This window comes from Rhinoraja longicauda, chromosome 36 (assembly GCF_053455715.1).
Source record: "Rhinoraja longicauda isolate Sanriku21f chromosome 36, sRhiLon1.1, whole genome shotgun sequence".
Lineage (NCBI taxonomy): Eukaryota > Metazoa > Chordata > Chondrichthyes > Rajiformes > Arhynchobatidae > Rhinoraja > Rhinoraja longicauda.
Genome location: NC_135988.1, coordinates 18,123,320 through 18,135,622, shown reverse-complemented (window position 1 = coordinate 18,135,622; position 12,303 = coordinate 18,123,320). Strand labels below are relative to the sequence as shown.

Genomic DNA, 12,303 nt, shown 5'->3' with positions numbered 1-12,303 from the left:
ATCATTAATTATATTGATCCAGCAATGTAACTGTGCTGTCAAACCCACATTGTTGAAGATGCCAGCATGAAAATAATATCTGAGATCTAACCATTTAAAAACACATAAATCCTTAAGTATTTCGAGAAGAAGCCGGATTGAACGTTTGTCAGCAAATAGTGACGGTGGGAGATTGAGATTCAGCCGGAATGATAAAGATCGACTCCACCGATTGGAAGTTAATTGAATGGGTGACGCTTCGGGTCGAGACCATTGAAATTGTGAATTATGTTTGAACCCCAAACAAATACCATTGTCAAGTCAAGTTTATTTGTCACATACATATACAAGATGTGCAGTGAAATGAATTGTGCGGATTGTGCTAAAACTACAAAACAGAATAGAAAAAATGTTTCAACACAAAAAAATTAATTAATACAGTAAATTAAATTAGTCCCTGGTGATATGAGAGTTAACAGTCCTGATGGCCTCTGTCTCATCCTCTCTGTTTTCACAGCGTGACAGTGGAGGCGTTTGCCTGACTGTAGCAGCTGGAACAGTCTGTTGCTGGGGTGGTAGGGGTCCCCCATAATGTTGCTGGCTCTGGATCTGCACCTCCTGATGTATAGGTCCTGCAGGGGAGGGGGGGGGGGGGGAGTGTAGTCCCCATAGTGCTGTTCGCCATCTGCTGTTCACACACATGGTCAACATGGAAAGTAATGATTGGTGAACTTAAAAAAATTTTTTTTTAAGTTTAAGTACATTTAATCAAACCAATTCGTCGCGACCACAGGGAAGTGCGGTGACGAATCTCGCCCATTGGGTTGGCCAGGGACTTTAATTTGGATACACTCCCCCCCCTCCCGGTCGGATTGGCTGCGGGACGAGGTTGTATCTTTACATCGTTACATCTTTACATCGTTACATCTTTACATCGTTACATTGAGTTTTCAAGAGGTGAGTGAAACGGAGGTGTTTTGTCCCCAGAAACATTCCTACTTGAAACTGCTGCTGTTGCTGGCTGACATTGGTGTTCCAGGAAGTGCCGACTCACCAGCATTTGTCTGTCTGTCTGTATGTATGAGTGAGTGAGTGAGTGAGTGCAGGCTGGTTTTTGTTTTGCGGCCATCTTCAGTTTATTGCACGCAGGGCAGATTCTTCTTTCCAGCCCTTCAATTTTACATCGCGTCTCGGGTTTGAGTGACGATCCAGTCAGCGGTTTAGTCATGAGGTTTTTGCGAAGGTATCACAAGATGAAGAAGGGTCTCGACCCGAAACGTCGCCCATTCCCTCTCTCCTGAGATGCTGCCTGACCTGCTGAGTTACTCCAGCATTTTGTGAATAAATAACCCCAACATCTGCAGTTATTTTCTTACAAAATGCTGGAGTAACTCCGGCAGCATCTCAGGAGAGAGGGAATGGGCGACGTTTCGGGTCGAGACACTTCTTTTGCGAAACAGGTTTGGGCACTACCATGTTCACTTTGGTCTCAAAGTGGGTGATGTGTAGAAGATCTTAGCATCTGTGGGTGAGGAACAGTCAGAGGAGTCCTTACCAAGTCCATCGACCCAGTCTTTTTAAAGATGGTGTCGAAATAATTAAAAAACAACAGAAAATGCAAGCGAAAGAACACTGGAGATAGACAATAGACAATAGGTGCAGGAGGAGGCCACTCGGCCCTTCGAGCCAGCACCGCCATTCAATGTGATCATGGCTGATCATTCTCAATCAGTACCCCGTTCCTTCCTTCTCCCCATACCCCCTGACTCCGCTATCCTTAAGAGCTCTCTCTTGAATGTATTCAGAGACTTGGCCTCCACTGCCTTCTGAGGCAGAGAACTCCACAGATTCACAACTCTCTGACTGAAAAAGTTTTTCCTCATCTCCGTTCTAAATGGCCTACCCCTTATTCTTAAACTGTGGCCCCTGGTTCCCCAACATTGGGAACATGTTTCCTGCCTCTAACGTGTCCAACCCCTTAATAATCTTACATGTTTCGATAAGATCCCCTCTCATCCTTCTAAATTCCAGTGTATACAATCAGTCAGTATCTGTGGAGAAAACATTTAAAGTCTGGGTGTGGTCAACTATTGAAGACCAAGTCAGTCGTGGCCGGAGGTAGAACCCTCACTCCGCTTTGTTTTTGGGACTGTCACGTATTAAAGGCCTCCGGGAGAGAAGATGAATTCACCGGACAGAATGTGGGCGTACCAGGTTGAACGGAAAAGATCGGCGCGGGGGTTTGAACGAGCCATGGTCATGCTGACCAATTGTTAGTGAGAGGGACCGACAGGTTAACCAACCCCCTTTCGTAACCTTTCCACGATTGTGGTGAATAATAACGAACTTAAAGGTGGGCAATAAAAGACGATCTCGAATAAATCAAAATGGGAATTCATAAAATATCATCACCAACAGAGAAGTAGAACTCTCTACCAGAGGGTATAAGTTTTGATGGTTTTAATGAGGAGCCGAGAAGCGATAGAACAGTTACAGAAAGACTGGAAGGGACCTGGGTGGAGCTTAAATACTAGTATGGATTTATTGGCTGAATGGTCTGTTTCTGTACTGTACACCTAATTCTAGAAATCGATCGGTGCTGATTTAGAGTGTCAGAGCGTGGAAACAGGCCCTTCGGCCCAACTTGTCCACACCGACCAAACTACAGTAATATCGCATGCCTGCGTTTGACCCATAGCCCTCTAAACCTATCCTATCCATGTGCTTGTCTAAATGTTCCTTAAACGTTGCGATAATACTTGCAAAAGTTCCATTAAAGTTACACAACATAGGCCCTTCACCTCAACCCATCCACGCTGACCAAGATGTCCATCAGAGCTAGTCCCATTTGCCTGAGTTTGACCAGTATCCCTCCAAACCTTTCCTATCCATTTACCTGTCGAGGTGTATTTTAAGTATTGTAACTATACCCACATCTGCAGCTTCCTCTGGCAGCTTGTTCCAAACCAATCTCTGTGTGTGATAAGTTTATTCCTCGGGCCCCTTTTAAATTTATCTGCTCTGACCTTAAATAATACCTTCGAATTTAGACTCCTACTGGGAAAAAGACTTTGATCATCCACCCTATAAGTACCCTTGTGATTTTTAAATGCATCTATAAAGTCTTCTTGCCTTCTGAGTTGAGTATAGGAGCAAAGAGGTCCTTCTGCAGTTGTACAGGGCCCTAGTGAGACCGCACCTGGAGTACTGTGCAGTTTTGGTCTCCAAATTTGAGGAAGGATATTCTTGCTATTGAGGGCGTGCAGCGTAGGTTTACTAGGTTAATTCCCGGAATGGCGGGACTGTCGTATGTTGAAAGACTCGAGCGACTAGGCTTGTATACACTGGAATTTAGAAGGATGAGAGGAGATCTTATCGAAACGTATAAGATTATTAAGGGGTTGGACACTTTAGAGGCAGGAAACATGTTCCCAATGCTGGGGGAGTCCAGAACAAGGGGCCACAGTTTAAGAATAAGGGGTAGGCCATTTAGAACTGAGATGAGGAAAAACTTTTTCAGTCAGAGAGTTGTGAACCTGTGGAATTCTCTGCCTCAGAAGGCAGTGGAGGCCAATTCTCTGAATGCATTCAAGAGAGAGCTAGATAGAGCTCTTAAGGATAGCGGAGTCAGGGGGTATGGGAAGAAGGCAGGAACGGGGTACTGATTGAGAATGATCAGCCATGATCACATTGAATGGCAGTGCTGGCTCGAAGGGACGAATGGCCTCCACCAGCACCCAATGTCTATTGTCTGTCCTCAGCATAATCTTCAATTTTTTTACCCCTTGTGAACTTGCTGAGCTTCCCTGTAATAGCTTGTCCCTCGCTGCTTGTCCATGGTTATTTGTGGTACTGAATTCCTAATTTTCCCCATGCTCTCAGTAAAGTAGAAGTAGACTGGGATCATCAGCCTGGTTCTGATTGTTGGTTGTTGACAGTAGTTTTGCCTGCTACTCCAGATGTCCAGTCTGGACGCAGCGCCACTTGTCAGTTGGTCAAGCATATAAGCTGGATATTTTTATGAGCCAAACATGTTGGTTCTCAAATGTCAGGGAAGGGATGAGGACAGATGCAGTATGATGAGAGCAAACTTGGGAATTTTACTTAATTCAGGTTCCAACTTCTTTTTAATTGTATTTATATTTTCTCTTGCAGCTCGTCTTTGTTGGTCTATGGGCCACGACATCTACTTCCAACAAGAAGCATGGCCTCGGCTAGCCATAGTCTGGATTGTACCTGCTGTTCTATTGACTCTTCAGTCCCAAGAAGTGTACAGCAGACACTAGAGGAAATGGATTTTGACAGAGGTACTAAAACATTTAAGCTTTGACTTCCCCAGTGTGGTCCAGTATATCAGTATATTGACAGCGTCAAACATTGCATTCATTTCTTCTCAACATTTCCACTGTGGGAAGCTTATCTACACAGTTACATATGCATGTTGAATCAAAGGTAGAACTTTCACTTTTATTTTGATTTTGTGAATCACAACATATTCCTGGGTGTTTCAAGGGCATGCTGTACCTCAAAGGATTTTTAGAGGGATAAACATTGGCCAATGCACGTAGGTTTACTAGGTTAATTCCCGGAACGGCGGGACTGTCATATGTTGAAAGACTGGAGCGACTAGGTTTGTATACACTGGAATTTAGAAGGATGAGAGGGGATCTTATCGAAACGTATAAGATTATTAAGGGGTTGGACATGTTAGAGGCAAGAAACATGTTCCCAATGTTGGGGGAGTCCAGAACCAGGGGCCACAGTTTAATGGCCTACTCCTGCACCTATTGTCTATTGTCTATTGCACCAAATCCCCTCTTTCTCATCTAATGGTTCTTTGGTGGAGGAAAGAACTGCAGATGCTGGTTTAAATCGAAGGTAGTAACAAAATGCTGGAGTAACTCAGCGGGTCAGGCAGCATCTCTGGAGAGGAGGAATGGGTGACCTTTCGGGTCGAGACATCAGACTGAAGAAGGGTCTCGACCCGAAAGGTCACCCATTCCTTCTCTCCAGAGATGCTGCCTGACCCACTGAGTTACTCCAGCATTTTGTGTCGACCTAATAGTTCTTTGGATTCTTCTGTATCTGCCTGAGAAAGCAATTGGAGTTAACCTGAAAAATAGAAGTAATGCCCAAGATCAAGACCGCAAATCCAAGGCCCATAGCTAATGTGCCTCGAATATTCTGGACTAATAATAATAATAATAATAATATAATAATAAATTTTATTTGTCATATGTAGGTTGGCACAGGGTCAACGGTATAATAAAATGTATTTCACAAGACAACGGGCCACCTCAGCAGTAATATTCCAAGGATAAATAAAATAAAAAATGACATTAGTAAGGTAAAAAGACAATATTAAAAATAGTTTAAAAGACAATATTAAAAATAATCAACATATATGATTTGAAATGTGTTTATGAGTTCAGAAGCCTGATGGTAGAAACTGTTCTTAAGTCTGGTGGTACGTGCAGCCATACTCCTGTATCGTCTGCCTGACAGTAACAAGGAGAACAGCCTGCGTGCTGGGTGGCTGTGGTCCTTGATGATGCTGCGTGCCTTCCGCAGGCACCGCCGGTAGAAAATGTCCTGAATGGCCGGGAGACAGTTGCCAGTGATGTGCTGTGCCGTCTTCACCACTCTCTGTAGTGATTTGTGGCTGTGGGCAGAACAGTTTCCGTACCAGACTGTAATGCAGCCCATCAGCAGGCTCTCGAGACTATCAACAACAGATACCTCAAAGCACTGGAGAGATATCAATAATGCTATACAGGTCCATTGTCAAGATGAGTAAAGCTACAGTTTCACACTCTCCCAGGCCAAAGTTCTCTCCAACATGGCTCTAGTCAGCAATACAACTTTACTAGCATCAAGGGTGAGGGGAGTATGTATGGTCCCCAATGGTCTAGGACTTTGTTGCATGCGATTATAGCTAATTTGCAATTGGGCAGGAATTTTTAAATGGGAAAGTTACATGGAGCAAGTTCTATTAGCTATACAATGGGAAATTACCAGCCTGAATATTTCCTCTTCCCTCGATGTAGGCATCTGGTCAGCAGCCTGTAATGGTGAACTCAGCAGGGTGCAGCATTTTCTGGAAAAAGGAACTGATCCTAATTCACCTGATCGATCAGGCTACACAGCATTGGTGAGCTAATACTTTACAACGTGATCTTCATTGTAAACTATCAGGTGGTTCGAATTTAACTCGCAGTCTAGAGATTTGATGGTGGAGGGCTACTTTTAGATGGTGGAGGGCTAATTATGTCTCTACTTTTGTTCAAAGCACTATGCCAGCCGCCGTGGTGATTATAAGATATGTGAGTACCTGCTGAAGAATGGAGCAGACAGTAATGCTCAGACCAAAGGAGGGGCAACCCCACTTCACAGGGCTGCCTACTGTGGCCACCTCGCTGTGCTCGAGCTGCTGCTGTCCTACGGAGCCACCCCTGCTCTCACGGACGATGACGGTACGACTCCTCTACACAAGGTATGGTGATGTTACTGTCAGCCCATATTTTGCTGCAATTCGTTAGTCCTTTTTTAAAGCAATGTCATGTTTACAGTTACAGCAGATGTTGTGGTCTAGGCTGTGTAGGAAAATAACTGCAGATGCTGGTACAAATCGAAGGTATCACAAAATGCTGGAGTAACTCAGCAGGTCAGGCAGCATCAGTCTGAAGAAGGGCCTCGACCTGAAACTGATAAATACAAATCTAATACAATTCCCATGGTTACAGAGAAAACAAAATCATTTATACAGGTCACATGCTCAGAAACCAAACCATTAATATAAGTCACATGTCCTTTTATGAATGATAAGGAGTATACAGAAGAAATGGGGCTCTTGTTCTTAAATTACTCCCCCACTCCTCTGTCTGACCGTGTGAGTGCTGTGTATTAAAACAAAACGTCACCCATTCCCTCTCTCATAGATGCTCCCTGACCTGCTGAGTTATTCCAGCATTTTGTGATACCTTGTGGTCTAGGTTAATGAATTTTGGTCCTTCCCCCCCCCACATCAAACATGTTTATTCAAGATAAATTTGTTCCTATGATGTTCTAAAGGCAAACCTCCAGCTTGTCCTGCCTGTCTCCACCTATATCCTTCCTTTGTCGCCCCCCTGACATCAGTCTGAAGAAGGGTTTCCACCCGAAACGTCACCCATTCCTTCTCTCCTGAGATGCTGCCTGACCCGCTGAGTTACTCCAGCATTTTGTGAATAAATACCTTCGATTTGTACCAGCATCTGCAGTTATTTTCTTACAAGACCATCTTCTGATGTCATCCACCTGGGGGAGGCCCCACCCAATTGATCTTTTCACGGCTGAACTGTTGAACCTTGTGTCCTCCACTGATCTATCCTTGACATTTTCTATTTTTTGCTTCTCAATACATGATCAAAAAACAGTATTAATTTCTTCATTTATCTTTGCAACAACCACTTCTATTATCATCTCCTTTGATCCCTCCAGTGTCCTTCAAAATCTCATATTATTTGTGTCTCATTCAGTACTGAATGGGCAGAAACTTCTTCCATCTAAAGAGGGGAAAGTTTCTCTTTACATATTTCCTTATAAATATAAGAGGAAGGCATTTGGCCCAAATATATCCTGGCTCGGGGCAATGCCATGAATCCCATTCCACCACTTATTTATCTGTCAACTACTCCCATGGTCTATACACGTGGACAGGTACATGGATAGGAAAGGTTTAATGATGTATGGACGAAATGCGGGCATGTGGGACTATCTTGGATGGGGGCATCTTGGTCAGCAAGGACGAGTTGGGCCAAAGGGCCTGTTTCCATGCTGTATGTCTCTATGACTCATAACAAACATAAGAAAGATCAACACCAAATGTCAGTGGTTCTTGCAGAGCCACCAAGTCAACCGCTATTCTTAGCCACTGACATCACAGTCTTGGTATTATGTATGAGCCAAGTTTCTGATTGTATGTCCATGTTATCACTAATGCAACCTATTTCCACCTCTGTAATATTGTCCAATTGTGCCCTTGCACGCTGCTGAAACCTTCATCCAAGTCTCGTTCATTGCTGGCGTTTATTGGCTCCTAGTTATTCAGTACCTCAAGTTTAAAATTTGTCATCCATGTTTTCACATCACTTTGCGGCTTCCCTATATCTGCTAATTCCTCTATCCTAATGGGGTAATAATGATTGATTCTGGCTGCTTTGCTATCTTTTAAAGGGCGTGGCTGTGTTCTGCAGCTGCGGCTCACCGGCAGTCTCTCTGTCTTTTTTTTGTTTTTTTGTCTATTGTCATCGTTTAATGTACGTTTTGTTCTATTTTTAACTCTGTGTATGTGTGGGGGGGTTGGGGGAAACCTTTTTTCTAATCTCTTCCTCAACGGAGATGCGACCTTTACCGTGTTGTATCTCCATTCGCGCTACGGCCTAACATCGTGGAGTCGGCGGCCTCCAGCTGGGATCGACCTTGAAGACTCCGGTCGCAGGGCCTGGACTTACCATCTCGGAGGCTTTGGCCGTGGGCCCTGCAGACCGCAACATCGGGAGCTCGCAGGTCCCTGGCTGGCGACCGGTTTTTGGGAGCTCCAGCCGTAGCAGCTTCGACCGCCCCGAAGCGCGAGGTACAATCGACCCGTTCGCAGGCCCTTCATCGCCCTGCGTGGCCCGGCCGCAGCACTTTCCATCACCCGGTGGGGGCTCAGGACTTTCATCGGCCTGCTCGGCTCGGCCCTGGGACTTTCCATCGCCCAGTGGGGGCTCAGGACTTTCATCGGCCTGCTCGGCTCGGCCCTGGGACTTTCCATCGCCCGGTGGGGGCTTCAAAAAGTTGGGAGCCTCGATCACCTCGTGGCACCACGGGAGAAGAATGAGGAGGAGATAAGACTTTGCCTTCCATCACAGTGAGGATGTGCCTAGAGCAATCACTGTGATGGCTGTTTGTGTAAAAATTGTATCTGTGTGTCCTGTGCTTTTTGTTGTCTACTGCCGGACCCTGACGTGAGAGGACGCTGGCGTTGTTTATTCGCCGCTTTTCCGTTAGGATAGTTTGTCTGTTTGTTTTTATGTTGATTGTTTTTGTAAAGCGCTTTGAGCACCCGATAAGGCGCTATATAAAATAAATGCTTATTATTATTATTATTATTAAATGCCCAAGCTCTGGAATTCCCTCCATAGACCTTTTGTCTTTTTCCCCAAGATGTTTTTCCAAATCTACCTCTTTAACCAACCTATGTGTAATATGCCCTAAAGGTTCCTTGCATAGATCAATGTCAGATTTTGTTGAATATGTGTCCGTTTGTGACTTAGGATGTTTTTCTCTGTAAAATGTGCAGTATAATTCTGAATGTCATTGATATGACCACTTGGTGGAGCTGCATGCTGCTGTCTTGCATCCTGTTTCTTGCCTCAATAGCATCTTTTAATAATAATAAGTACAAATACAAGCTTTCTGTTTATTCTTATCGCAACATAAGGGAGTCAGTAAGCAGATCTTTATCTATATACTAAAACTCTCGTTTGTTTGTTTATTTGTGATCGAACTACAGCCAAAATGGTACACGATAGCTTGACAATTTTAGGCCCACCTTACTCACCGTCGTCACTTTAATGGTAAAGCAATTAGTTTTATTGAAATTGGTGTTATATTTTTAAAGTTATTGACATTGTAAAGTTTTAATCTATCTCCTAGAGAGGGGGGAGGGAGGTGGGAGGAAGGTGGATAAGGGGGGTTGAGGGGGATGGAGAGGGGGGAGGGAGGTAGGAGAGGGTGCTGCACCAATGCAGGAGAGGTTTGGGCCCAATGGGTCCACTTGGTCCAGTACTGGTTAAAACTAAGTATGCACATACAATAATATGATGCAGCTCTATCGGACTTTGGTTGGGCTGCATTTGGAATATTGCTTGCAGTTCGGTTTGCCCAAGCACAGAAAAAAGATATGGAGGCTTTGGAGAGGGTGCAGAGGAGGTTTACTAGAATGCTGCCTGGATTATTGGGTTTCAGCTACATGGAGAGGTTTGATAGACTAGGATTATTTGCTCTGGACTGTTTTTGTTTCAGATTTTTGTTTAGATATTTCACCAACTGGCTAATCTTGCTCAATATGTATTCTGCATAGAATTGTCTTTAGCATGTATCATTCTTCTTTCTCACTGACTGTAGCTCCCCATTAATTAACACAAGGCACCCTTTATGTTGGTCAAACTGGCAACATCTGTTCTGAAGTGAGGCGACAGGTCCAAATGGTGCTTCACTTGCACTCTCCAGATGGGAAGACTAAGTGATGGATTCTCCATAGGCACCTTTCCTACATTACTTGCCCACAGCTAGTTATAACGAAGTTTGCTGGGCAATCTACATGGAGATGTAATGGCCTACCAGATAACTGACAAGTGGGAATGACTGGTTTAAAGAAATGGTAGGTGCTCTAAAATCTGAAATAAAAATAAATGGGAAAAGAGAAACAGAGGTAAAGCTTCAGATCCAAAATCTTTCATCAGATGTAGGAAACATCTTGGGTGTTAATGGAGGTCTGTGTACTTCAGGGAATATTCCTCTTGATCTGTTTTAACAAATCTCCCACTCCACTTCACCAAAATCCTGGAGTAACTCAGCAGGTCAGGCAGCATCTCAGGAGAGAAGGAATGGGTGACGTTTCGGGTCGAGACCCTTCTTCAGACTGAAGAAGGGTCTCGACCCGAAACGCCGCCCATTCCTTCTCTCCTGAGATGCTGCCTGACCTGCTGAGTTACTCCAGCATTTTGTGAATAAATACCTTCGATTTGTACCAGCATCTGCAGTTATATTCTTACACTCTGCTTCACCAGATCATCAGTTTACATTAGCCAAGTCCATGCATAGAAGTTGGCTTTTTTGAGTGAAATTACACCTATAAATTCTTTACAAGCAATATGTCTTTTATCTACAGGCTGCAGAAAGGGGCCATCAGGAGGTGTGCGATGTTTTGCTCAAGGATAACCCTGCCCTCAGGACAATAAAGGACAGACGGTCCAGAGCACCTCATGATCTGGTGACTGACCATCCAACTTTGAAGGAACATCTGCAGCCCAGGAAGTTAACGTGAAAACCATTTTCTGGATTTAATATCCCCTGCCGATACAACACTTACAACATCAACTATAGATTTTGGAAATGTAACGTTGTCCTTCATTTATAAGTCACATTGGAGCTTTGTCTGGTCGGATTGCCAGGCTGATGTTACTTGATGTGCTAATCAAGTTGTGGATGATTTACAAAAATATCTGCATTCAGCTCTCATATTGCTGAGGGTCAACTGATGACTATAATTTTCTGGGTTACTGAGCGCAGTAATGTAACAACCAAGTTGCTACGACTTTATTTTATCCTGCTCAAATAGACTGATATTTTAAGGTATTAAAATTTCAAATTAGCAGGCTGTTCTTATCCACTGCTTTATTTTTCCACATTTCATCTTACTTTTTCATCTTTGCAGTTAATCCTAACCAAAATGAATAATTTGAGATGCAATTTCATCAAACCTGGCTATAAGATTGATGGACTGCTAGACTCAAAGTACAATTTCAAACTTTGTGACATAAATCTGTGTCATAAATAGCAACAAATGTATAATGTAAGATCTGAGCACGTTTGTGGAAATTGTTTGACAGAAGGCAGGTTTTTCTGGGAAAAGGGTTAGCAAAGGTCCACATTTTGTAAGCTTGCTAAGTGAGGGCGGCACCTACGGGTGCTGTACTGTAAGGAGTTTGTACGTTCTCCCCGTGACCTGCGTGGGTTTTCTCTGAGATCTTCGGTTTCCTCCCACTCCAATGACGTACAGGTATGTAGGTTAATTGACTGGGTAAATGTAAAAAATTGTCCCTAATGTGTGTAGGATAGTGTTAATGTGCGGGGATCGCTGGGCGGTGCGGACTTGGTGGGCCGAAAAGGCCTGTTTCCGCGCTGTATTTGAAATATGAAATAAATATAATATGAAAATAAGTTGAGACACTTTAAAAGTATTTGGCAGTAATGCCTTTGTTTTAAATGATTATAGTTCACTTTCTGGTCCAGTGATTTTAGCACAAAATAATTCTCTGATGTAGGAATTATTCCATTGACAGGAATGCAGACTTTAGGATGAAATGTTTAGCCAAGACATTTTCTGCTGTTTTTAAGATTCTACAAGGGAACATGTTCAAGGATCTGACTGGTAGAACAGATAAAGGCTCACTCATCTGTTTAGTTACAAATCAGATTTATTGGCAAGAGAGTGAACAAAAACAATCCTTGTCTCGGTATGCGCGGGGCCTGTTTTGCAGCAGCACACCTCCCTCTCTGCCTCCGTCTACAGTG

General features: G+C 43.7%; 1 protein-coding gene across 1 annotated transcript; it reads left to right on the top strand.

The window, feature by feature from the left end:
- The first annotated feature begins 746 nt into the window (after window positions 1-746).
- Window positions 747-11,348, top strand: ankrd39 (ankyrin repeat domain 39). The gene is made up of 5 exons (XM_078428895.1): window positions 747-936; window positions 4,135-4,286; window positions 6,027-6,130; window positions 6,269-6,472; window positions 10,898-11,348. Exons 2-5 carry the CDS (start codon window positions 4,184-4,186, stop codon window positions 11,051-11,053), a joined length of 567 nt encoding a protein of 188 aa, XP_078285021.1. The 5' UTR covers window positions 747-936; window positions 4,135-4,183; the 3' UTR covers window positions 11,054-11,348.
- The last annotated feature ends 955 nt before the right edge of the window (window positions 11,349-12,303 follow it).

Excerpts from the sequence above, each read along its gene's own strand:
- ankrd39 (XM_078428895.1), top strand. The coding sequence starts at position 4,184 with ATGGCCTCGGCTAGCCATAGTCTGGATTGTACCTGCTGTTCTATTGAC. Across the intron at positions 4,287-6,026 it reads GGAAATGGATTTTGACAGAG|GCATCTGGTCAGCAGCCTGT; the intron begins GTACTAAAACAT and ends CCCTCGATGTAG. Across the intron at positions 6,473-10,897 it reads GTACGACTCCTCTACACAAG|GCTGCAGAAAGGGGCCATCA; the intron begins GTATGGTGATGT and ends TTTTATCTACAG.